This window comes from Kryptolebias marmoratus, linkage group LG13 (genome assembly GCF_001649575.2).
Source record: "Kryptolebias marmoratus isolate JLee-2015 linkage group LG13, ASM164957v2, whole genome shotgun sequence".
In the NCBI taxonomy this organism is placed as follows: domain Eukaryota; kingdom Metazoa; phylum Chordata; class Actinopteri; order Cyprinodontiformes; family Rivulidae; genus Kryptolebias; species Kryptolebias marmoratus.
This window is the reverse complement of record NC_051442.1, coordinates 3,430,906-3,457,925: the sequence shown is the minus strand read 5'-3', so window position 1 is coordinate 3,457,925 and position 27,020 is coordinate 3,430,906. Positions and strand designations below refer to the sequence as shown.

The following is a 27,020-nucleotide window of genomic DNA, read 5'->3' as shown; positions in this document are numbered from 1 at the left end:
GGGGGTGGTGGGTGGGTGGGGGGGGTGTTGATGGACTGGCAGAGGCCGGTGAGATCAGCGGGGACCAGAGACGGCGAGGCGTGAACTGCAGACTCCCCCCGTTCTGATGCCGACATTGTTGCACAGCTTTAAAGCCCTTATCTGCAGCGCGCAGGCGGAGATGTGGCGGGCAGCGGGGGGGTTATGGTGGTGGGTGAAGGGTGAGCAAAGCAGGAGCCTTCCTGGAAAAATTGTGCTTAATCACAGACACTATAATCTCGTCTATAGGTTGCTTACGTGACGTTTGGGCTATAATTTGAAAGATGCTTTAATGTACCTCAGGGTCCTCCATCTTGTGTGTTTCTTTGTTCTCCTCTGCTGTGGGGGGGCGGCTGAAAGATACAGGCCGATTTGGTTGTCCTTTCATCTCCCAGTATCTTACCAACTCTATTACACTACAACAACCATAAGGGCTTAACAGATAAAACAAGATTCATATGAAAGAGCTGATATAGGAGACATTCTAGCAGTTGCTTAAAATAGCCAGGAAGCAGAAAGTTTAAGCTTGACAAAGCCATTCAAACTGCTCAGAACAGCCTTACAGAAAACGAGAAACCACTAAAATTACAAGCCTTATTAGTCTATGGGCTTCACCGTGTCTCAGAATAGAAACAAACGGGAAGCCTGATCTTTGATGGCGGAACAAAGATCCCTCCTAGCAGCACAATTAACCGCACAGGATCATTTCTCCACCCTTCCACCAACGTTTACTGGACACTGATCTGCAGCTCGGAAGCCCCACGGCTGCGGGGTTTTATCATCTTGGAACAAGGGAGGAGAAGTCACACGTTTGAGACAAAGAAACGACAGGACTCGAGCTCGACGACACGACTGCCGAAGCCGACACACACTGAGACAACCTAACTCATGTACAGGCAGAAAACAAAACAAAACACACAATGAACACAAGTCAGACAGTGAAGAAGAACCACATAATGAAAACAGATCAAATCAGTACCAGCAGGCTCTCTTTTTCCTTCCAAATACAACTAAAACACCACAACTAAAGCACACAGAGCAGCATATACAGTGCAAAACATAAAACACACACAGAGGATACTTCTACTTGATGCATCTAAACCAGTCCTCATGCAAACTGACATGGCAGCAGCCATTCATGCCTCACTAACAACCCACTGTAAGCGCTTCTACGGAGAAAAATTTAGCCAAACTGTGCTTGAGATTTACGCACAAAATCTGTACCTCTTGCGTACGCCTGAACCGAGTCAGGAGCACAACTAGAAGGGGGTTTACGATGACAGGAGGGGGCACGGATGACGGACGGTTGGTGTACGATCGACCTGCCTTTAAAGTACTACACAAGTACGCCGCGCTTGCTATTTGTGTGGCACGCAAGTCAGAAGTACAGGACACTCCCCAATATATATATGTTGGAAAGGAACAGGTCTGTAGGGTAAAGCATTGTAGAAGACAAGAAGATGGTTGTCTCCATTAAGCTACCTCTGTAGGCTGATGATGGAAGCTGAGGAACAATGAACAAAGCCATATTGGCTTTGCTAAAACAGGAACGTGAGGCGGTTTGAGGCATTGGTGTTTGCGTCCATGAACTGAACGACGGAGGCTGTTTGGCCGGGATCACACCTGTGTCAACCATCTCAAACTTTCCGTCGGTGATCAGTGGGAGCCTGCAGCCTGGTCAGGAGCTATGACCCGCGTCCACAACACTTTTCCGTGGGTTGTCAGTGAGGCATTAAAGGAGCTACGGTTGAACAGATAAAGTTAAAAGTCCTCAAATTAAAACAAACAAGTAGTACATTTTGAAAATATGCTCATCAGCTATCTAAAGGGATAGAATTCCCACATCTATAGGTTAAACTTTGGAGTTTATTTGAGGATAAAAACAGGGGGAAAAGGAATACAAACCATCTGAAGTGCTCACATTTTTATTCACTGCTTTGCAGGACCTCCTTGTTTTAATGCCATGGATGTTCGGCGAGGTTAAAACCTTAAAGAGTGAACGACATACTGACGGGGTTTCCTCCACACCTCTGTCACAAACTGCTGCTTGTCACAGCAGGGTGTCAACACTCGTTCAGTTCCCATTTACATCAATCAAACATGCTTGAAATATTGATGAAGGGCTTAATTGGATTGACAGACAAGGGATTTGAGCACACAACGCTCACACAGAGGCAGCGCTAAGTCGTCTGTGTGATCGTCCACACAATCCAGTCTGACAGGATGTCGAATCGTGATTATTTTTGGCCTGAAGGTCATGCAGTTCCCTGAGGGAGGAAGTTAGCGTAGACTTCAGTGTTAAGTGCGTCTTACCTGGGGGAGATGTCACAGCCCTGCTGCATGAAGGCGCCCAGGGAGAACCAGAGAGAGTTGAAGATACCAAACTCATTGGGGGGCTGGTCGCTTGGCGGACCGTCGGTGCCCTCTTCGGGCTCCTCGGTGTGCCATTCGTACGGGCTGAAGCGGCTGACCAGGAAGAGCACCACGCTCACGCCGATATAGGCAAACACGATGCACATCCAGATCTCGTAGGCCAACGGGTCCAGGAAGGAGAACACCCCCGGCTTAGACTTTTGGGGCTTCTTGATCATGATGGAGATACCGAGCGACATGAAGGGTTTGGAGAAATCGATGACCTCCTCCCGGACCAACGTGATAGTCAAAGGGGCCACAGCGATTTCCGCTTTCTGTGGGGATTTAGGAGGAGAGGAATTTGATTAGAAGATTGAGTCGAGACAGTTTGACACTTGGTCAAAGGCTTAACCGAAACTTCAGGAGAATCGTCAGGGAGGATAAAATAATGTCACAGCAATACGCTTACAGCAGAGGACAGCAAAAGAAGGTATACTGCCACCTCTTTGCTCTGCAGCTGTGGAAAAGTGCAAAATCCACAAACCAGATTATAGTCTGTGCCTCAGCAACCTTGTCTGCCAGGCTGGGAAGCAGAGGGCTTACTCTTAGCGAGAGTTTAAACTTTCATTACGGCCATCTGACTCTTATAAAATGAAGAAAACAGAACTGGAGGAGAGAAAATGAAAGAGATTTAAGTTCTTACATCCTCAGCAAAATGCACTAAGATGACAGCCTCGGGGCATTAATGTGCGCTGAGATACATGGTTGGGTTAAAAAGAGGCAGAGGGTTGTTTGTGGCAGCTCGGGTCTTTTCAAGAAGAGCCGAGGAGAAATGAATGAATGGGCTTCTGTAGAAAAGCCTTGGATTGGAAAGTGCTGACGATTTTAATGTCCTCAAATGTTCCAATGAACGTTACACAAACTGTACGTTTTCACACTTTCAGGATTTCTGCTTTACTTAATTTGCATCTTTACCCAAAATATATTTTTCCCTTTTATTCTCAGTCTTTTTTACTTTACAGTTCAAACTACAGGGGTTAGACAATGAAACTGGAACATCCCTTTCAGACAGCTTCCTCCTGCATCCACAGTTAATCCTGTTGGATGTGGTTCGTCCTTCTTGGTGGTATGCTGACATTACCCTGGATACATCACAAAGACTTGCTGTCTTGGTCACAGATGCACCAACGATTTGTCCTCTTTTGAACTCTGGTACGTCACCCATAATGTTGTGTGCATTGCAATATTTTGAGCCAAACTGTGCTCTTACCCTGCTAATTGAACCTTCACACTCTGCCTTTACTGGTGCAATGTGCAATTAATGAAGATCGGCCACCAGGCTGGTCCAATTCAGCCATGAAACCTCCCACACTAAAATGACAGGTGTTTCAGTTTCATTGTCTAACCCCTGTACATAATTATAATTAAAATGAAATCTTGCAAAGCCCCCATATTTACACTAAGCAGAAGAAGTACAGAATTGTTGGCCCCAGCACGTCCTTCAGTCAAACCGGGTGTGTTTCTGCTCTCAGGGCTCGTTAAAACTGAAGCTCAGAGCTCCACTTCTTCCTTTTCTTCCTCCAACCTGGTTATTCTTTACACTATAAGTGGACCGTACCGCCTGATCAGTCCTGACACGTCCCAAACTGTGACTGAGCTCGCTGCAGTCGGCTTCACAGTGAGTCACCGCGGCACCGAAGAGGACGCAGGCGGGCGGGGAGAAAAAAAAAACAAAACAAAACAAGCGAAACGCCACTTTGTGAAAATGCCACTTAGCTCATCTCAAAAAAAAGAGAAAAAGGAGGTTTTTGTCCTGTATGATTCAAACAAAATGCTGCTAGTGCTAACAAGAGGGGAATCATTTTACACTGCATAACATTTATTCTGGAAAAGTAATTCTAGCAGTTTTTACTTTTAAAATGAAGGATAAATGACCTAAAATGGTGGTAAGGACGCAGCACAGAACGTAAAACACTGATTAGGAAAATGATAAATCAGATCTTAACTAAACATAAAGGTTACATCTGTTTATTCAGTGAAAGCTGCTCCTGTTCTCCAAAACGTTCAGGTAAAAACACACAAACAGCCCCCGAAGCCCCTTCATTATCTCATATCCTTGCATCTTTTTTGATCCATAGCAAGGTCAACAGCAGAAACACGCGTCACCACCAAATCAAATGCCACCTCTTTAACAAGCTTTAACAAGCTGCACACCTCCGCTTCTCCTCTTTAACCCCATCAAAAGCTCTGCTCTGATGCTGCATACATCTCCCCTCTCCGCCGGCACGCGCTAATACCACCTTACCGCTCGCAGTTTCATTTCAGCTGGGCTTAATTATCGACAACAAAACGCACGAAAACGGCGCTTTTCAGGCTTCAAACTGAGCATCGTTCCACAGTCGGGGAACATCTTTCATTTCACAATCAAATCTGGATATTATAAACATGAAAGGACATTATTTAGGTGCTTTAAGTATTATGTAGATTTTGTTCAACAAGCACAAACCTATTTTCACTGCTAAAATGTTCTAGATATGACTTATTGGGGTTGCATATTAGAATGCCAACGTCCTCAACATTTACTCGATAAATAATGCACCCCAAAATAAATGTTTTTTTCTTTTAAGTGGGGTTGTGTGAAGCACCGATGAGAGGATTTGTGACTGGAGCACATAGAAAACACAAGCTGCCACCATTTAAAACAATTCAAACATCAGTAGCTTTAAATCAGCTCAAGCCAACGTTGAATTGTAGGTTTTTATGTTGCACCACTTCCATGAAACGGGGTCTTTATCGCAGTTCATCTGGGGAACAAAGTGCTGCACACCGAGGCCTGGCTTCACTGAGAAATGGTTTTGCAATAATTACCCTGCTAAATAATTACTTTGAGTTAAGTTTGTTAACCTCTAGATGCGAAGCACCATCTGTTGATGTTTTAGAAGCATAACAGAGGATCAATTACTCCTTTCCTGACATGCCTGCCCTGATTTGCGAAGGCAGCAGTGCAGCAAATTGCTCCTCTTCTTTTGCTTCTTCTCCCGAGACAACCCCTCCCTCCAAAGCACCGACTCTCAGAGGACAGTAGTTCATTTCATGCTAACTGCATGTTGAAAACTTTGACAATTAGACTCTTTTAGGCTCGGCAGTTCTTTTAGTCTAAATGCACGCATAAAACGTCATGAAACGTGGGTAAAATGTTCCAGTGCCGACGCAGTTTGGGGCGCATGTCTACCTTTAAAAGGGTTTTTGAGAATTAAACGATTGAGGCAAAACACTAATTTAACCCCACAAAAGCTGAATCATCGTCTGATTGTATTACATGAATCATTCTGCAGTTGAAAACATGTAGTGACAAATAACTCCCCAATTCAAAGTTAATTTAATTTAAAACCCCACAATGTTTCCAAGCAGAATACTGCGTTGCTCCACTAACAGCTCAGGACCGTCTCTTTCCTTACTGCGGCAGCAACGGTTAGAGCAAAAAGACAAAAACATGAAGACTTTGCTTCTAAAACTCCCCAAATCCCAATCCTATTAAACACTGCCTGAGCAGCCCAATCAATAGGAGCCCAACACCAAAAACCACAGAACACAAAGCGCTGCCAATGTCCCGCTGCCAGACGCCACAGGACAGCCACAGGTATTTCATGTCCACAATCCAACAATCAGAGCGAAACCGGCAAAACGTCAGGGTTTTTTTAAAAATATGTGCAGAAATTTCAGTTCTGAATTTCAATGTTTGCTTCCACCAAGGAGAGCGAAGCAACTTTTCCATAAATAATCTGAAACAAACGGCTTCCAAGGTTGAAAAACTCCTCGTCTTTGGGTTCTGTTAGCTTAATTAGAGGTTTGTGTTTGTTTTCTCGGTCCGTTTCCTTCTAGTGAGGCTCAAGAGATGCTAAAAAAAAAACATGGCGTTTTGTGAGCATGAAGACAGAACAGAACGAGAGAGGACAGAAATGTCACAATATTCATCAAAAACATCGCAGCTACATGATTTTCAGCCCTAGTTTGTTCCTCTGAGACTTTTCGGCTCTCTCTCACACCTAGTTTCAGTTTGCTGACCTGTTTCTGATCGTTATCAGTTTCTTAGCATATTTCCTGCTTCTATCAGGTCTGTCATGTCCCTTTTCCAGCACATCTGACTCAGAGGAATTAAAACTACCTCAACATAAAAAGTTCTGCTGAAACCCGACCACGACAAACACATTTCTGGTAAGAAAAAAAAAAAGAATAAAAGTTAAACCTACCCCGTACACCAGCTCCCCGACCATGCCGTTCCAGATCTTCGTCTCTGGGTCCCTGGCGCCGTACTTCCCATCGGGGACGATGGAGATCTTGTACTTGATCCCGATGTGTTTGGCGATCTCCGAAGCCAGGTCCACACAGTACCCCTCGTACTGGTCGTTCCCCTCGTACATCTCCCAGTTCTTCTTTAGCATCACATAGGGACCCTCCTACACAGAGGACCACAACCAGGGAACCAGACCGTCAGACAGAGACCCAGACAGGAGGGCTTGAACTGACAGGAACAGGGACTGTAACTCAAACATCAGCTGAAACTAATTTAACCACGAGTGGTGCTCTGAAGCAGCGATCTGACCACATTCATGGTGAGATGGTGGCCGGAACAAATCTGAGAAACACAGAAAACACTGGAAAACATGAAAATTACTATTAAGAGAAACGTTTTGGGTTTTTTTCTGAGGACAGACAAACCCATTCTTTGGGTTATATACTGTTTGAGGTAGTATCTCACTGGGCTGAGATTGTTGGAGACTAGTTTGCGACTCAAAATTATGAGAAAATAGGCAAATTGTCTATTTTATTAACAACTATTATTGATCATCAGTGTGGTTTTTTTAGACCTGGTCTTTTGCCTCGGATGTTTTCTGACTGTAGCTCCTGTGGAACTGTCAAAACTCCTGAGACCGGGTTGCAACAAAACTGAGACGGGTTCAGGACGGGTTTGAGACTCCCGCAGCGACTATTTTTGAGAGAAAGTTTGTTGCACAAATTTTGTAGATGTACTCAAAGCGCAAGCATCAATACTGAAATTGAAAATGTTTTGAGACACTTTGGAGGCTCCTTCATAAATGCTGTTCACCAACTAATCGCTGGCAGCTGCAGCCCAGTGAGATAGTCCCCTTTCTTCATTAATCTACCAAGATATACACTATTACTGCTTGCCTAGAACTGTTTGTCATTTAATTTTAAGGCATTCTTAAGCACCACAATCACAGCAATAATCCTAAACATTAGGCACAGCGGTGATGAAAATAACGCCACCACACTGCAGGAATAGCTCAAGACACTGTACAGGAAGTAGACACTTAATACGCAAAGAAACCACCGTTTGCGAAGGTGAAAGCCATCTATTTGCTGTTTTAAGATACTTAATTATGGCTATTTCATCTAACAAACTTGTGTTTGAAAAACTAATCTCTAAAACAGCCTTCATTTTTGACTTAAACCTGCGGTTCCTCAAAGACATCTTTGTTGCGATCATCAAACGTTTTGGGCGTCACAGATAAGAAAGTCCATTTTCCACTATTACACGGAAAAAAAATACATTTCTAATAAACCAGTCTGAATTACATTACTGTAACAAAACACAGAAACCAGCAACATAAAACACAAATATGTAGCAAATCATCTGACCACACACAGCCATTTTAAAATCAACAGCGCCGTTTTGTTCCAATCAACGACAGCATTCAATCATAAGCATTCTTCAGCTAAAATGCAAATGGCGAAGAGCTGCATTTATGTAACACTTTAACTCAAACGGCTTCACAATTTGTCCCTAACGAGTCATTCACAAACACACTCAGTCGCCGCGCAAGGTGCTCGTCTGACACCTGGGAACAATCTGGAGCTCGGTCTCATTCAGGGACACTTCAGCGTGTGGACAGGAGGAGCTGTGGGTCAAACCGCCAACCATGTAATTAGTGAGCGGCTCTACTTCCTGAGGCAGGAGGCTTCGTGCTGGAGCTGAATTAGTGCCACAAACCAAGTGTAACCGCAAAGTTTGTTAGTGAACATCGCCTGGCAGTTTATTGGGTTGTTAAATAAAACAATTTAGCTACAGTTCTTGTTAAATTAGACCCAGAAATAATTTGCTTATCATTAGAAAACATGGTCGTCATGACAAATGGGTTAAACCAACTGTGTGTAAAAACTACAGAAGGCACAAAAAAAGCATCACTTTGTCAGAATTTACATGCAGAGTTTAAAGCATCCTGGTGGAAAAGGATGAACTTCTTTCACGTGAATTTTAAAAATTAAAAATAGAGCACTAATAAAAAGCTTGGTACTTGGTAATTAATGAAGCTCTGAGGCTTTCATTAGAGGAAATCCAAGTTATAATGGTCTAATTGTTATTTTCACTTGATTTAAATTAATATGCTTCAAATAAATTATAAATAAAGCATTATTAAGCATTTATACAACTGTTATAAAACATTGTTTGTACACTGAAAAAGGCTCACTAGTTCTCAGAATTAAACTCTGCAGTTTTATTTATTCAGGTAAATGTAATTTAAAAAAAAAACAACTTAATTTGCCAAAACAAACTTGTTGGACAGTGATTACATGAGAGTAACTGGCTGACAAATGTTTGATATTTAAAATCTAAATGTTACCAAATACAAATTATTCTGGTTATTATTGGTTTATTAGGCCTTTACAGCTAATTAATAACCAGATTAGGTATTTATTAATTATTTATAAGGGTACCCTTAATGTAAAGTGGTAGATAAAGACTCAAATAGATGCCTTTCTTACACAAGAAAGTAAAAATGTCCTTCGTTATAACACCTAAAGAGATTAAAGTCTATAAATTGTAGACCTTTATTTCACAACGCAACAAACTATATGTTATGTTGTGAAATAAATATACATAACACGATTTATAAAGCTTGACATCTTTATTTCCAACAATGAAGCAGGTTTTATGGCTGTTTTTATTTAGTGGAAGAGATGCCAAAAATGTCTCCTAGTTGTAAAGTTTGCAAATCGCTGCTCTGAACTAAAAATGTTTAGTCAAGCTTTTTAATTCGAAGCTTTTTTTTCCCAGTCTGAGTTTGATGGGTGTTCCAGGGTGTGCTGATAGTTTAATGCTGCGGAACAAAAATGAACGAACGAGTGGCGTCCTGACAGGTTTGTGCTGTTTTTTTACGGAGCACGCGGGAGACCGGAGTTAACGAAGGCGAATGGAAGCGTTAATGTGGGGCGCCGGGGCTCAGGGGATGAAGGAAAGCATGACTAAGCAGAAAAGGATGCAGATATGAAGCAGAAGTGACAAATGAGCCGCAGTCAGAGAGGATGACTTATTACCAAAAACAAGCTCGGCTCGAACACTAAAAGCGATCGGGGGTGGCTCCATCCCCGCCCCCCCCAGACTGCGACCAGTTCTACATCATTAGATTTGCTGCTCCCTCAAAAAAAACATCTAAACGTGAGCCTCGCGTGTTTTATTTATTTTTCTTTCTGCACGTTCCCAAACAAATTGCTTTTGTCATGGAATGCAGCGTGTTGCGTACCGAAAATGGGAGCAATTTATTCTGGAGGTGCGTTTGCCTGACATCGCCCCGCGCAGAAAGGAAGGTGAACCAGAGACTCCTCCTCCTCGGTGGGGGAGGAGAAGGGGAAACGCCGGGACTGAACATCACCGTACAACGCGACGGCGTCACGTCAAAACGCAGCGCTTCCGCTCATAAGTATACGTTCCACTGATTTTACAAGAAAATGACTGTGATTGTGAGGCTCTAATTGTAACGCAGGCAATTAACCGAAGCAAATGATGGTGCACTAATAAGAACAGATACAGCTGAAGTCAGACGTTTGCATCCACTCTTCACGGAAACGGATGCCATATTTACTTTGCGATTGTAACGATTTATCTGAAACATTTCTTTCTCCACCGTGGAATGATTATACAACTTTCAACTTTAATGTTTTTTAAAAACAAGATCTGGGTGCAGAAGTTTGACTTTACTGTGGATTTCTCTTCACCCACAGACTCAAATACATCCATACACCCCCACTAATATTACGTTAAATGTAGGCAGGCGCACCTCAACCTCAGGGTTTAATTCTGGCTGATATTTGACTGCCCCTCCTGGCAGAAAAGGCAGAGTTAATTTAAAATGGTTGGTTTCCTGCTATGGACCCGGCTTTTAGGAGTAGTTGGGGCATCGGGTAAAGCAGAAGTCTGGCTGTTCAATGGCTTGGTCCAATCAGAAACCGGATCTGATGCTTGGTCCAATCAGAAACTGGATCTGATGCTTGGTCCAATCAAAAACCAGATCTGATGTGTGTTTGGGATTTAACCAGCTATGTCCAACTTTCAACCATATAGTTGTTAATTTAGGGCGAAGTTAAAGAATTTGGAGGTCGTCCTCCTCCGTCATTGTTCAGTCTGCTTTGTACCCCAAGCATGACGCTACCACTACCATGCTGGTACAGTGTTCTCAGGTTAGACAGCCTCATCACGACTCCTCCAAACATACTTCTTTGTCACTGTGACCTAATAAGTCAAACTTTATTTTGTTTCTCCAGATTTCGGTTCAGCTGGAAGGAGCAGGAGGTTCTTTCTTGGTCCTCTCAGACCTGTTTGATGTAGAACTGGTTTCAGTTTCCAGTTCAAGGCTTCAACCTTTGGTGACCCTGAACATAAAAACCTTTCTCTTCCATCTGAGGGGGACGGAGGGGTATCGATCAATCTTTCAAGCAAAGAGAAAAGAGAAACTACCAGCTGCAGTCAACCTCACCAAATTAAGACATTTTAGAACTTTCAGCAAGTTTGTTTAAAAAATAGCTTAATGTTTACATAATTTTGACCTTGTGTAGATTAGAGAAAAATCCACAATAAATGTAAACTTTGTACATTTTATAATCATTCCACCCAGGGAAAAGAACAGTTCAAATAATTCATTTAAAGCAAGTAATTAACATGACATTCATGCCCACGATGAATGGATGGGACTGCAACTGTCGCTCTGGTACTTTTGGTTTGTGGTGAAAATTTTCCTAATATCATAGTTAGTTATGTCAACTTGTGAAAATGGACTTGGATCAAGAAGACTCAGCACTGTCATCATGTTCTTGAAGTCAAACTGTTTGCTTTTAGCAGTTTAACAACCCTCTGCTTGCCTCTAACAACTTCCTCAAGCTCTGATCGATCCAAATTAAAGTCAAATTCAGTAAAAATAACATAGTCTTCTCAAATATATTATAACAACATGGTTGGGGTAAATGATTTTTTCAGATGAGTGGGAAAAAAAGGCTAGTTTGGAAACATTTGTCCAATCTGCAGCTTCCTGTCTTTCTATTTCTTCCAGTTTTGGTGACGCTGTCTTGCGGTACGCCAGTAAAGCTCCCAATTTATCCATCACCACCATCACCTCACCCAAGGACATGAAGGTGGAGGGGAGGATTCAGCAGCATCTTAACTCTCACCGCGGCTGAGAGCTTTCCAAGGCTTTTGTGATTCCTCTGGATGCCCTGCAGCGGCTCCAGAGGCGGCACAGAAGCAGCTCTCCGCTGTCAAAAATATCCGCCCAATAATATTTCTGACAGATGGCAGTAACTCCTGACCAGGTGCCAGCCCGTAGGAAATAGCAGAATGAAAGATACGAGCTTGCAAATAAACGTTCGCAAATTATTCCAGAGCCGGAAGTTGTGCATCAAAACTTTGTTAGTCTGTTAGCAAAAAAAACAACTTAAAATCTTAAATTTTAAAGTTCTTCTTGTTGCACAGAAGTCTGAGAAATGTGACGCACGTTTAATGAACCGTTTGAAAGATGACGGCTTAATTTAAAAGGTAACTTTTTGCCAAAGACGAGGAGGTAATCCGTATGATTTATGACAGCAGGGAGTGACAGCGCATGCAGCCGGAGGAGGGGGGCGGGAGGAGGAAGAGGAGGAGGAGGTAAAGGATGCAGTCGGTGTTTCTGGCACGAGAACACAGCGATGCTTCACAGGTCTTCACGGTAAAGGCCAGCATGGCTGACAGGCTGGTCAATAATCACAGCCACACTGCTTCACTCACGGCCTAATGAGACCAATTAAACGTGCCATCACCACACACACACACACACACACAACCCGGGGTCCACCTGATGATACAAATCCATACGTACACCCACATGTGTACTCGCACAGGAGCTGTTTGCTCAGCGGAAAGTCTGCCTGTTTGGGTTTGTTTTCGAGTGTTTGTGCAATATGTCTGACAAACAATCTGCTGCTCGTTCTGTTTGGTTAGGAGCCGTAATGAGCAGCAGATAGACGCTCCACAGTCCGAAGACCCGACCACAAAAACAACAGTTTGAAACCAAAAACACAAACGTGCGGTTTTAATAAGTGACTCGTGCCCGAGTCTCACTCGTCGGCAGCCATTTTGAACAATAATCCCATTTTTATTTCATTAAGCAGCAAAATAATCACCTCTAAAACCCTTTAATATCCATTGTGTTTTATTTTTTGTTACACTTTTATGAGCACTGGATGTGAAGCTGTAGGTTTTTCAGATCGACCTGTTACTTTATTAAATATAAATACTGCTGTCTGTTAACCTCTTCTAGACAAAGTTAGCAATAAATCAAAACAAGACATAAAAATAAAAACTATTAGGTGAGAATACAACGTCAGAACAATACATTTAAAAAAGTCTTACAAGGAAAACATGCTGCATTTTGTTTAATTTTCTTTTAAAATAATTACTGTCATCTAGAAACAATGTTTATACATTTTTCAAAATAAAACAAAAAGTCTATTTTCATCACCTGAACAGAAATCACTCCTACAGAAGCCCAGAATGGACAAACCACCGACTCTAATGACGTTTTTCCACCTTTCGGGTTCTTTGTGAAAAGAGAAAAATCACTTAACTGCAATCTGCAACTTCGCCACCAGGTGTCACTCCAATTTACACTTTTTAATCACCCTGTGTTATAACATCTAATATTACATAACTATTTATATACAAGTAATAAAGACGCTTCAGTTCTGCTTCATTTTCACAAAAGATTTCAGCTAAATTACGGCATCTATTATGAGGTTTTTGTTGTTTTTAAGCATATAAAACTTTTAATAGCAACACATAATACTGCGTGGTACTTACCTAGTACATACTCAGTACCCTATAGGTACCAGATATGTACCTGGTACTTACCTGATCCCTGGTATGTACAGGTATGAGCCAAGTACATACCTGGTAGGTACAAGTATGTACTGGGTACTTACCTGGTACGTATACATGGGTATAAACTGGTACAGGTTAGTAATATGTGTTGCTAATAAGTTTTTTTTATTTATTTATGTACACACATCTCTTTATTTGTTTCTAAATTATGAGATTAAAAATTTTAAAATTTTGGACGTAAAAGTTGTATTTTTATCATTTATTACTTAAGTACGGTTCAGGTTGCACAATTAAAAAACGTTAAAAAATATTAACTTTTTAAACTTTAGGTTCAAAGAAGACAAATAGTGCGATTTGGCAACTTTTGTGCAGCAAAATAAAACACTTTAGTGTTTCTTTAAATCCCGTTTGAAGATAAAACTGATGCTAATTTTAAAGTTTGGTGTTTAATCTTAAAACATGCACGACACAAGTAGTCTGTCGTGAGATTCGGTAACAAAAGGGGAACATTTCTCATCATATTAAGCCGTTCTGAAATCCTCTAAGATGCAGAGAGGCAGCTTGGATGGAACAACGCTGGGATGTTTGATTAAGTTTGTGTCAAACAAACACTGCGCTCACAAACATGCTGATCCAACATTAAAAAGCAGGAATGAAAGGAGGCCGTCGCCGTGCTGCGTGGAAATGTGATGGATGAACTGGGACGATTATGGCAGCATTAGTCTTTCTAAGCTGTTTTAGGGCTTAGAGGAAGCCCTCCGAGTGTGTAATACACTGAATGTTAGAGCAGGTAGTCGGACAAAGTGACAGATTTACAGCAAACAGCAATTCTGCTACTTTATACTCCAGGATGCATCAATCTGTGCGAAATAAAAAAAACACTAAACGTGAAGCTGGAAACACTAACACACACAGATGTACAGTCAGAATGAGAGCTTGTCTGGAAAATAAAAAGAGACAATCTGCTTGTTGGGAGTTGAAGAGTCTCAAAAGACGTCCATCGACGAGATCCATCCTTTAAAAAGAAAAAAAAAACCAAAACAAGAAAACTGTCTTTTTCCTCTTCATATGCATTTCATTTTCCTCCCGAGGGGCTCCATTATGCTCTGAGCGGCTCTTCGTTTCTCGCTCAGATTTCTGAACAGGGGGTCCATTACACAGCTGCTGTCTCTCCTCCCGGCCCAGAGTCTTTAGGGCCTCATTCTGGCTCAGGCTGCTGTGTCCATCACTCTGCCATTAAGGGCTTTCATTTCCTGCTCGCGTCCAACTGGGGATCAGTTTCTTAAAATGGGGTTCCTCATCAGGGGCTGAAAAGAGGGAGGATTGTGCTGAGCTGTGACTCTTCATTTCCCACCTCCTCTCTTCCTCCTCTCTGCTGCTACATGTTCGCTCAAACACCTGTCTGCGCTACTCGAGTCGGCCGTCTCAGAGACTCGCATGCAAAGGCGTTTATTCTGTTCTTTGCGAATACGAAAAGCCTTACGTTGTAAAACTGCATACGTCAGATGTTTATTGGTACAATAAAAAAAAAAATATGCAAGTTACTGTTGGAGAAATACAAATAAATCCAATTTCCTTTTCTGTACGATACATGGTGTTTTCCCTGAACTTTATTGGTTAGCAGCACACCATTTAAAGGCTTTCAAAAACAGTAAAAAAAGTCTAAGAATCAAGAAATCGCACTGATATATACGATAAATAAACTTTATAGGACTGCCACTGAACTCTTTACGAACAAAGATGAGTCATCATGGCATTTAACGCTTTATTTGAGCAAAATATTCAAAAGTATTCATATATTCATACAGCGTACAGTCTGACCTGCGTCTTAACTGCACGTATTTATCTAATTTTTATACATATTTATTAAATATCTATTTACATTATTACGTATTTGCTCCCTTTACTCAAAGAAATCATCCATTATGAAAGAGTTGTGAGAAATAAATATATTCTGATTCAGATTTTTACTGTACAAAAAATAAAGCTACAAATATTGTTTTGTAAAAAAATGTGATTTACAACAATATACATTTTTTGATATTAGGTTTTAGGTGTATATACATATATATATATATATATATATGATTAAATTCTACTAATAGATTTTAGGGGAATTGTAATTGTTGGGCATGGGCCGGTTTATTATTTAAAAGTTAAAAAGTCAGTTTCAAGGACTACGATAAATTCCCGTGGTTGAGTCGCCTCCTCTTCTCCCTCATATTGTAATCAAAGATTTTTCCCTCGTTAAAAAAAAACAAAAAACAAAACAAACATCCACGCCTCTTTAAGGTAACGCAGTTTTGAAACAAGCGTTCGCAACAAGCTATAAGAGTTAAATAAACAGCTCGTTTAGCAGGGTTAATTAACGAGCTAACGTCAGACTGAGCTGAAAGACGTCCGCAAAATATTCCTGTTTACTTTAGACCTACATTTAAAATCAGCAGGCGTTTGTTGGTGGGCGATATATTTGGTATATGTGATATATCGCACAATGTTACTTGTGATATCTTAAATGACAATCCTGCTGCTATTGAGCCCAAATTTTTAACAATCTGTCTGATTCACTAAGAATTTAGCTTTCATCAGCTCTGTCCGAATCTCGTCTAGAAATCCACTTAGGTGTGCATCAAATTTAAACAATATAAATAAATATTATTACACTAAATGTTATATTTTTATACCTATAATACAAGCAGTTAAGGCATCATGTGATCCTATTTAAGCAGCCATATTATTTTGTTTTTAAATAAAAGCAATTAAATCACGTGATGCAGTTTTAGTTTTGGTTCTAATATCATCATTAAGTAAAAATCTTGGTATTTTTGCTCGAGTTTGTCGTATCGTCAGTCCCTCATCGCGGCCCATGCCTACTAATGTTGCAGCCGACTGCAGCGCTTCGACGTGACGAGGGTCAGATTTAATTTAAAGTTTGATTGTTGGACGTAGGGTCCCTTATGTGCAGCTGCTAAACCTGAGTCTCCTGAGTTCGCCTCGCTGTGATTTACTGAGGTATTAGATAAAAGCGTTTCCTGGCATCAGAACCCCTGAACAATACTTCTGCCTGTGTAGGCGTGTGTGCCGGCGAGCGCATGCTGGACTCTTACCATGATGGTGGTAACGATAACGGTGCGGTTCTCCATGCCGGTGGTGTCATTTGGAAGCAGCGGGGAGTCCTGGATCAGCACCAGTTTGTCTGCGTCGTTCCAATAACCGATCTGCAGGGAAAAAAAAAACAAACCGTGAGAATCTGCTCCGAAGCACGAGAGCGCTAATATTGCAATCATCTTTATTGACACAGTCCCAGAGGAGTTTAATGGAGCCGTTTTGGTCGACAGCACAGAGGAGAACCTTGTCCTCGAGGCATCCGGGAGTCCTTAGACAGCCAACACAATCTAACAAAGCTTTCATAAGAAGGTTCATGTAAAGCCTGGGCTATTAGCGAAACGGTCCAACGAGCTAACAAATTTGTGTGGTTATCGTCAGCAAAAAACTTTCAGACTGTTTAATGTGACGAGTTTCATAAAACTCATTAAATGACTGTCAGCTGAGCGCCCATCTGATGGCTCCCGGGCGGCAGGAGTTTCTTACTGTTCGACTAAAACATGCATCAGATTTGGTCGTCTCCTGACAATTAATCTCAGGAAACGTAACTAATTAAACACTGCGGGAAATATAAACAATCCCTGATGCACTGAATGAGTAGGTGCGTCTCTTACTGGGTATTTCACGTCTTAAAGAGACATAAAACGTAGAAATATTACCTTTAAATCAAATCAAATTTATTTATATAACACGTTTAAAAACAACTAACATTGACCAAAGTGCTGAAGACAAAACAACAAAAAGTAAAACGATAATATCAAACACAAGAGACTGTAAAAATTAACAGAAATATGACAAAACATAAGCATTAAAATGATGCAAAAATGTCAATTCATGCAGTTTTACAAATGTGTTTTAAGATGAGACTTAAAAACACCAAACCCTGCAGACAAATCTCAAATTAAACTGATGGCAATTTAAAAAAGGCTATAAAATCTGCTTAGTCACAGAAAATAACTAATGAGGAACAAATCAGGGTTTATAAATAAATGATCAGTCAGAAGCTAAAACTAAATTCTTCAAGTTAAAACCATCAAAACAAAAAATAAACTTTGCAAAACAGTAGATAAAAGCTGAAAAAGTTAATGAATAAGCAAGGAAATATGCAAGTTTTTCAATAATTTTGATGGGGAGGAAATGTAAAAAAAAGGTAAATATTTGAAAAAGTACAAAAGTTACAAAAAGCAAAGATCACGGCTATGATTTCCTGAACAATTTGATATAAAAACACTAAAAACAGCAGCAGTCCAAAAAGATTAAATGTATGAATCAGGAACTATTAACTACTAACTATTCATATAAACAGAAAAACGTTGATTGTTTTTTTTACCAGTTTCTGCAAACTTGGAGATAGTTTTTCAAATAAAAAATGTGACGCAAAACAAAATGAGCTTTAATCTGATTTGTCTAAACCTTTAGGGAAACTAACATTCATTTCCAGGTCTCTGAAAGTTTGCAGAGACGTTTAAACCGAAGATCAGATTTTACTTTTGCGCAGCAGCTCAAGCTTTATTCCTCTGGTTATTGTTTGATTATTTATTTATCGTTTCTAACCAACTTTTGGCACTTAAACTGCAAGACGCAATATCGAGTTACACAGAAGATGCAACCATTAGGATTGATTTCTATTTCCTGTTTTTGTCGTGACGTTCAGATGTTTGAATCGATGTCGTAGTCGAAGTGGAACGCAGGTTTGTCCTGTCTTCACAACATTAGCGTCCTGCGACTGCGGCGGGATACAGCTGCCTAGCACGAGTTGAGCGCCGCCTGATTTAATCGTAAAAAGCCAATATTTGTAAAGTAATATGGTGTCGGGCTGATATACTGATCCTATGGAGTCCACAGGGTTTGACAGCGGCTGTAAACAGCTATAAGTCAGTCAGGGGTGGCGAGGATGAGGAGCGCCGACACCTCCTGGCTGCTGGGTCATCAAGATGATTGAGGGACATGGAAAACGTGGAGGAGAAGCTTTGACCCTGAACAAACACACACACACTCTCACACACACTGTGGTGAAAAAGGACAGGCCAAAGCAGCTTTTGATGGATGGGGACCCCTCTCCTCTTCCTCCTCTCCACCAGTCTACCATGATTGCTTTGTTTCACTTCATCCACCCTTCCTCACTCCTTCAACTACTCCCTCTTTCCCCTCAATTCCTTCAACACACATCCATCCTCTCAGAGGCAAAGATGCTTTCAGAGGATGAAGCCCACCCTCTTTTATTTTTTTTATTTTTTAAACAGCCTACTTATGATAATAGAAAATGACACATCGTATATGATTTTATACCAATCCTCTGACAGCAGCACACATCTCCAGTCTTATAAGGATGCATAGCCAGTTAAAGACAGGAAGTTAGAAAATAATTTCCATATATCGCTGCTGAAAAGCAGTAAAAACTAAGTGGCTGTAAATCTGTTTGTGGCAGCTGTTGCTTACTAACACTGCAGAAAGATAAACAGGAACAAGTAATGATTACTACGAGTAGCTGCAATCATACCTTTAGATAAACACTACAGACAAACTTAGTATTCCCTAAACAATTTATTGACGTCCATGATTTTAACTGAATCTTATGATAAAATTATGTAGAGCGTAGTCGTGAGGCTGGGAGAAGTGATTAAACTCCTGCTGTTTATATTTATCATTTAAGCAAACGGTTCAGCAAAGTTTGTTCGAAACAGTGAAATCATATTTAGGTGACTCAAAATAAGCCTGGAGTGTTATATGTTAGCAAACCAGTTCCAGACCGTTTGGACCCCCAAAAAGAAACAGAACAAGCGGTACGCTGATGTCCCCCGTCGCTGGGTCTCGAGTAGTTAATGTTTTAGTTATTGAGATAAGTGTTTTTCTCGACTGGAACACAAATATCCATCTTTTAGTGTTAATATTGTTTGATTCCATAAGAGAAAACAGGCTGATGGTGTTCAGCTGCTCGGACATGTTGGACCGAAACTAAGTTCAGAGAAACGTTTTTCCCAAGGGATGAAGTCTTATATTACATCTTGGCTGATAAAGATGTGGAGGGAGAATACATTTCCCTAATTCGCTGTCCGAGGCGGCGCAGAGTGACGTATTCGCCACCAGGCGCAATGGTGGAGCCAGAGGGACGCCAAAAGAATAATCTTCAGCACCAATCATTTGAGGAAACTATGCGTTCTTGTTTTTATTTTTGCTTAAAAGTACAGTTTCCTTTAATAAATGGGGTGGTTGGTTTATATATATATATATATATATATATGGTGGTGGCCATCTTGGATTTTGCACGGTAACCCAATTAGCGACAAATAGCGACCTTACTTATGCCTAGATGCATCCACACAACAAAAAAGAAGTCGGACCATCGCTTATTTTTCCAAGTTATCCAGCTCACAAGATGAGCCTGACAGATGGACGGTGGATATTTCCAAGTCCCCTCTTCAGTTTGAGACAAAAGCTGGTGTTACAGCCGGACCTGCTTTTTACTGGAGCAGAGCAAAGAGACATTTTCACTGGGGCCTGGAGGCGAGATTATTGAGACCGACGAGCGGCTAAAATGTTTAAAACCTCCGAGGTAATGTAGCAGATATACTATTAAATTCAAGGACAGAAAACAGCAACACATATTTACTTCAGTGTGAATTTAAAAATCCCGAAGCCCTCAAAAGAGAGAGACAAAGAGAGGTAGAGAAGCTTTTGTAAGTGGAGTTCATCGTCTCTCATCTCATCTTTAATAACATTGTTTTAAAACCACCTTATCAAACACCACTGATGATAAATATCACCATCTGTGTTTAAAACACTACTTCAGGTTTGCAGTTTTGTTTACAACATGTCAAACTTCCACGCAGAGATGGTGATATTGCGACGGCACCTCGTCACCCAAGGGCTTCAGTGCAGAAATAGATATTTCAACTCAAACTCCCACAGTATTGATACCTGACTCTGTTAGTCATTATGTTTACATGCCTTTGTGGACTTCATCATACATTAATGCACATTTGTTAATAAAACATTCAAACATACAGCGTTCTTTTCAACCAGTTGATGTAATTTTTGTGCCAATTTAGATTAAATATAAAGTCTAACTAATTTCCCTTTTCTTCATGTTTTTTCTGCAGTAATCTCTGATTTGTGATCGTGTATTCAAAGTCTTCCCTTATAATTAGAGTTGAGCACAAATAACATTGCATCCCTTCAGAAACCGTAAAAAAAGAACCCAAACCGACTGTGTGCGGTCTTTATTTGAAACCAAAGCACTTAAAGATTCACCAACAACACGAACAGAACCAGCGCGGCGTGAAGTCTTACCCTTCTGGGTCCGTTATTCTTCAGCTCAAACACGTCCATCGTGTAGTTGACCCTGCGGCCATAATGGTCAAACTGGACATTACCTGTTAATCCCTGCAACCGGACCTGCACACACACACACACACTCTATGATATGATACAAGGCTAACAAAACTATACATTCACTATAAAAACAAGTTCATGGTTTTCGCTGATACAACCAGCCATAATGAGCTGCGGGGTTTTCTAATTTCTTTATCTTGCAAATGAATAATTAATAAAATGTAAACACTGTAACAGGAAATTTGAAAAGGGAGAGTTCAGATATTTTGAAGTGGGGTTCTATGGAGAGGTAATAAACAGGTAATATCTTACCTGAACGACTTCAGTTTGAAGAAACAAGAGTTTAATTCTGACCAGATTGATGAGCTAATGGCTAGTCTAAGTGGAGTCGAGACTCGATCGATAGATCGATAGATAGATGAAATATTAGACTATTTGTGTGAAAACTGCCCCGGTCTGCACTGAAACAGCTACAGCTAGCTGCTGCTGCCATTTTTACTTTGAAACAATCAATAATTCTATGTAAGTTTGATAAATTAACATTCACATTCCAGATTGAAGCCGTTCAGAGAGCTGTCTATATTAACCGTTTGTAGCCTTTCCACAGAACTTCACTTTAAAAGCTCTGAACTAGTCCTTTAAGTAACATTATATAATAGTTTAACTGTTAAACGTGGGTAGAATTTCATTAAAAATGAATAAAAAGAAGATTGTTACACTTTTTGAAATGGTTAAAATCTATTTCAAACAGACTACAAATGAAGATCTGATAGAAAACAACAAAAACTGCAACAGTCTCATTTATCTCCCAAATAAATACATATCTGACATTTTTTAATCTGGTTTCTATCAGTAAACAAAACTCATGTGGACACAGGAATCAAAGCCATGATCAAATATAAACGAGATCGGCGTTTCTCTCGCCTGTTTGAGGGTTCGCTCCATGTCGATGCCCTGGTTCCACGGCGCGGCGGGGTTAGCCAGGCAGTCGCCAGCGTTCCCCCGCCTGGAGAGGTCCACCTTCTGCCTGCGCAGGTTTCTGAAGGCCTCGGCCATCACCATCACGCCGTCGTACGTCAGCGCCGAGGTGTACTGCGAGACGGGAGATGGAGACGTTACGGCGTTCAGACACAGCTGGATGATGCTTCCGCCTAAACACTCCATTAGGAACCACGGCTCTCCTCCAGTCCATTAGAGTTATAAAAGTGAGGTAAAGCTCAGCGGGGAGCGAGCGTGTGATTTGTAAATTACAGTCCCCATAAACTGTTCTGTCTGTTTTGCCGTTACAGCACTGGTAGGACACAAACCAGGAGAAGGTATGAGACCAATTAAACGCTGATGTAGCCGGAGAGGTGTAATGTTCTGCTGGTCAGATCTTTTCAGAAACAATCTGCCTCTGAGAGCACGTGGGGTTTCCGAGCTGTTACAGAGGAACAGCGGTTCTACTCTGCTCATTATTTTCTGGAAACAGAACGAGGGGAAGAGAGGAGCAGAACATATCTTCCTCCCCCCCCACCCCCCTCGAGTGTAAGCCTCCCAATTTACCCAAATTTATCTTAGACCCGAAGCCTTTTTGTGCTGCTTCTGATTGTTTGGCCTAAAAAAAAAAAAAAAAAAAAAATCTTGCTCGCCCTCAAGAGCCGACTGATTGAATGACGAAGAGGCGGAAAGAGAGGGAGGTGAGGAGGTCGAGGGGGTGGGAATGGGAAGAGGCAACTGTTTTGTCCAGCCAGGAAACAGCCTGGCATTAATTATCCCGGCTAGCAGGAGTTTATTAACTTTGCCTGCGGCCGGGGGTGAATCCTATTCATTAAGCTGCTGCTCACTGTGACATTCAGGCTGCTGCTCTCTGTTTCCTGTTGCTCCTGACAAGCTGCCCACAGCAACACACACACACATACACACACAACATCAAGGTGTGTTAGATTCACTGACAGAACCTGAGATCTAATTTCTGCCTCCTCACATCTTCGCCTCTTATTTGCCAACAGTAAAAATCCCACGAAGAACCTGACTTTAAGTGAAAAAAGGAGCATGCACTTTTAAAAGAATAATAAAGAAACTCTATAGGAATGGCAGAAATGTTCAAGTTTGACCAACGTGTTGCAACCACAGCTGGTCTTCATTAGTGAGAAGATTTTATGATAACGAGCTCGCACAGCGTGACTCAAACAAGTGCTTTAAGATTTCTAATCTCAAACAGCGTGAGCCGACTTTACAGACTGAAAAAACAGCAAACCCGAGTCTTCTTCGCTCAGTAAAAAACACCTACATGGAGGATGTCTTAGAGGTGGTTCTACTCAGAGATCCGGACAGACCTTCAGTCAAAATTAACAAAGATTCAGGCGCATTTCATGCATTTAATACTTATAATAAAAAAGTCTGTAAACGAGTCTAACATCTTGAGATAATCCTCGCCGTGTCGCTGCCCCACAGAAGCGTCCCATTAACTCGCTATCCGCTGATAAGTGGAACTTTTAAACATTAAACATCACCTTCCAAAGTGAGTAAACACGTCAGAGGAGGGCCTAACTCACCGTGGTGTTGATATATTAACAGAGAGTCAGGCTGACTGTGGATGACTTGGTGGGGAGCGGAGTAATTTAGGCTGAGTGGATTTCCAGGAGAGAAAGCAATTTATCAAGAAATTTAGTGAGGATAAACACACACACACACACACAGAGTCATATGATATCAGGCCGTGATGTAAACTTTTAATTTGAACCACTCCAATCCATCAGACACACACATCCGTTCAATCTGCCGGACTCGCATCACTTCCCCTCCGCTGCGTCTGCTTTTTAAAATAGAAATCCTCGCTGGACACAGATTTGCTCCAGGGAGGAGGTTTGCGAACCACCATGGCGTGATGCCTTCTTGCCCCAGTGCCATTTGCAATCTGCGTGGCAGAAAAGAACGTAAAGTGGGTCAGTCTGTCACATCGCTGCATACGGCGGCAGCGGATGAGACGGACAGTTGACGGCGATGCCTCTTCCTTGTTTCTTCACGTTCCTGAGTCGGATTTCTCCAGGATTTTCTTTTGGTTTTTTTTCCTGCAGAGTCCCCTCCACATTTAAGGTCAAACTTTTTATTTTTACTGTATATTTTATTTGCAGATGTTTACGGCGTTGCTTTGACGCCGTGAGTAAAAGCTAATATTTAATTGGCACCACGTCTGCAACCATCTAATCCAGTTTTTGTTTATTTCTGCCATCAAAGAATAAAACCTTACACTTTCTTTTTACAATTTTTTTCTTGTCTTTTAGCAAAGACTTTCGGATTAGCAGCAAAAAAAAAACAATAAATAACTTAAAAATTGGTTGTTTTCAGATAAATTGTGCTGCACTTGATGCTTTTTCAAGTATCTAGATGTAAATACCTACAATAAAAGCCGAGATTTTAATCTGTTGTATGATATATTCATCTTTTCTTGTCAAACCCAAGTTTTTACAGCAAAAATTAAACAAAATATTCTGCACTTCAGTTAGTTTATGTTAAAATAAAGTGGTCTGTTTTCTTTTGAGATGATTCAGGAAGACTGAAGTTTATATGTGCATGTTAATAAGAAACACGATGTAAAACACTTAAATTACGATTAACAGGTGTCTTTAGAATGTGAATCAGTATTTTCTGAATTAACCAAATGTATTATTCTTGGTGTATTTTATTCATGTTGGAAAATATTCATAACATTGCTTTTCTAGGGTGACTAAACTTATTTCTCTATATTCTACTACTTCATTTTCTCAGTTTGGAGATACTAAAAGGTTGCTTTTGCATCTTTATCGTCAACAAACAGCTAATAATAAGTATTTTCTGCACGCTCATAAAATCCTTCAGTTTTGGGTAAGTGTCTGATCCTGCAGGTGCCGATTGTTTTCTCGCTCCAGCCTAAAAAAAAAGAACCCCAGACGTTTCAAGGTGAGTGAAAATCCCACATCGCAGATCAGAGCAAAGAGCTTTCCTTAATTTAAAGTCAAACAGGATCAGTTTTATAGCCGCAGAGCTCGTCTGCTCCTCTGGTCTCACCACAGAGGTGTTTTCAGCACGATCCCGGCTCTTAAACCCGTCACAGGACCAGGAAAAAGACGAACGCTGCTGCGCCGCACCGCCGGTCAGATCTGATCTCGTTTGGACTCGCCGTACCTTGGGTGGGGCGTCTGAGCCCGGGTATTCCCTCTGATCCAGTTTATTCCAGCGCTGCATCAGCTTGATGACCATGGGGTTGCTGAAGTCGACCAGCTGGAAGCCGGTCACGTTGGCTCCACCGTGCATGAACCGCTCCAGGTTGATGTCCTTAAAACCCTTGAAGGACGACAAAAACTCTCAGACACGTGTGTGACAGGAAGGATAAAGAAGCCGGAGACAGCTGCGTTTGGTATTTGTTTCATATTTCTAACTGAAACCACTTCTGGTCAAAGTTAAAGGTTTATTTTTAAAATAGTATTTATGTTTAAGACGAGCAAAAAACCTTCCGAACAATTCAATACCAAGTTAGCGTCTTAAAAGTCAAATAAATTTACCACCAACACATATAAAACAACTGAAAACACTATTTCAGACATTTTGGACATCATAATTCAGTGACATGGTTCTTCAGACCATACTGATTTGATTTCTTAGTTAGATTTCTTCTTTACTTTTATATCCCACAACAGTTTGCATTTTAATGTTGGTTTTTTTTGGTAAAATCTGCTCTTTGAAACCTTCCTTTTAAATTTGCAGGTCACTGGTTTAAGTTTAAACCCACAAAATGTCCCAACAGGAGCACCAAGCCACAGGCAGGAGGCAACACGAGCCGTTTGTCTCACCAGGTTGGCCATGATGTAATGGTATCCCTTCACGTGTTTCCCAACGCTGACGATCTGTGAACAGGCAAGGCAGAGCTCCACGTTAACCGGAGTGGATTACAGCACAGCACGTGTTAATTGCATTAAATGATGCGTATGACAGGTGAGCGGATGTGCGTCTGACACGGAGGACCGTCGGTCTTAATGTGAGGAAGATCAAACGTCCAAACTGATGAAGAAGTGTTCATCTCAGCGGGGAAGAGGAAAAACATCACTTTCAGAGACAAGAACAACAGAACTGAACCTTGATGATGAAAACTGAACCTGAAAGCTGATTCCTGGTGTGAAACGGGACAGATTTAGGTGTTTAAATGGTCGGTGCAGATGTTGGTTTTTAAAAATCAGGGCACTGAATCAACATCGATGAGCAGCCGAAAGCTTGGCCCACATCTCTGACTCACCGGCTGCCTTTTCTCACCGGTTTCATCAAAAGTCAGATTAGAAACGCCGCAGCCTCGCAGAGCAGATCAAAACTGAGGCTCATTTACTGTCATGACGTTTGTTGATTGTTTAGCTGGGTGTTTTTAACTTCTTACATTCAGACGAAATGGAAAACTGAAATTTAAAGGAGCGTGCGCTTCGTATGGCCACGGTTTAATGGATGTGTTTGGTGTTTTATGATTAATAAAAAGAATGTTGTTGCTCTTTGAAAAGCAGGACGTGTAACACAGTAAACACCTGCAACAAATCAACAACATAAAACTATTTTTTATATTTTTGTTTTCCTCTGTTGAAAGAAACCAAAACTTTCGTAGAGTTTGAACATAAACATAAAGTCATGTTTTATACCACAAACTAGTGCTGGGCGATATAACGATATATATCGTGGGGACGATAGAAAAGTGTCTACCGTGATATATTTTCTTCTATCGTCTCTATAGTTTCTGTCGTTTCTATCATAATTGTATCAATGATTCATGTAAATATTTCATAACGTAGGCTACGACGAATGTATTAGTGTTGTCACTTTGCATAAATTCAGTTTGTATAAGTGATAAATAAGAAGAAAAAATAACTATTTTGTGAAGAACCTTTGTTTTGCGACATGACGCTGCTTTACGGCAGCGGCTTTCTGTGCGGCGCCGTGTTTTCACCATAAGTGCTGAAAGATGGAGACGCAGGAAGTATCAAACCCGGGGTCGCAACAAGTAGAGACAGCTAGCAGGCAGCCCAAGAAGAAAGACTTTTACCAAAACCAGGGGGACGTCTGTGATTTG

General features: G+C 41.1%; 1 protein-coding gene across 7 annotated transcripts in view; it reads right to left on the bottom strand.

Moving 5' to 3' along the window:
* Positions 1-27,020, bottom strand: part of gria4b (glutamate receptor, ionotropic, AMPA 4b) — a 112,041-nt gene that overhangs the window by 18,106 nt on the left and 66,915 nt on the right. For 6 of the 7 annotated variants that reach the window (XR_005233969.1, XR_005233970.1, XM_017436717.3 and 3 more), the window contains exons 5-11: positions 25,765-25,818; positions 25,100-25,258; positions 21,878-22,045; positions 20,912-21,016; positions 16,624-16,734; positions 6,621-6,827; positions 2,332-2,705 (exon numbers count right to left, since the gene is read on the bottom strand). Coding sequence is in view for 5 of the 7 variants with exons in the window: in XM_017436717.3 (XP_017292206.1) it covers positions 2,332-2,705; positions 6,621-6,827; positions 16,624-16,734; positions 20,912-21,016; positions 21,878-22,045; positions 25,100-25,258; positions 25,765-25,818 (1,178 nt within the window). In the remaining 2 variants the exon portion in view is untranslated. Of the gene's footprint in view, positions 1-2,331; positions 2,706-6,620; positions 6,828-12,775; positions 14,824-16,623; positions 16,735-20,911; positions 21,017-21,877; positions 22,046-25,099; positions 25,259-25,764; positions 25,819-27,020 lie in introns of those variants that run through there. The other variant, XM_017436716.3, reaches the window with a different exon arrangement.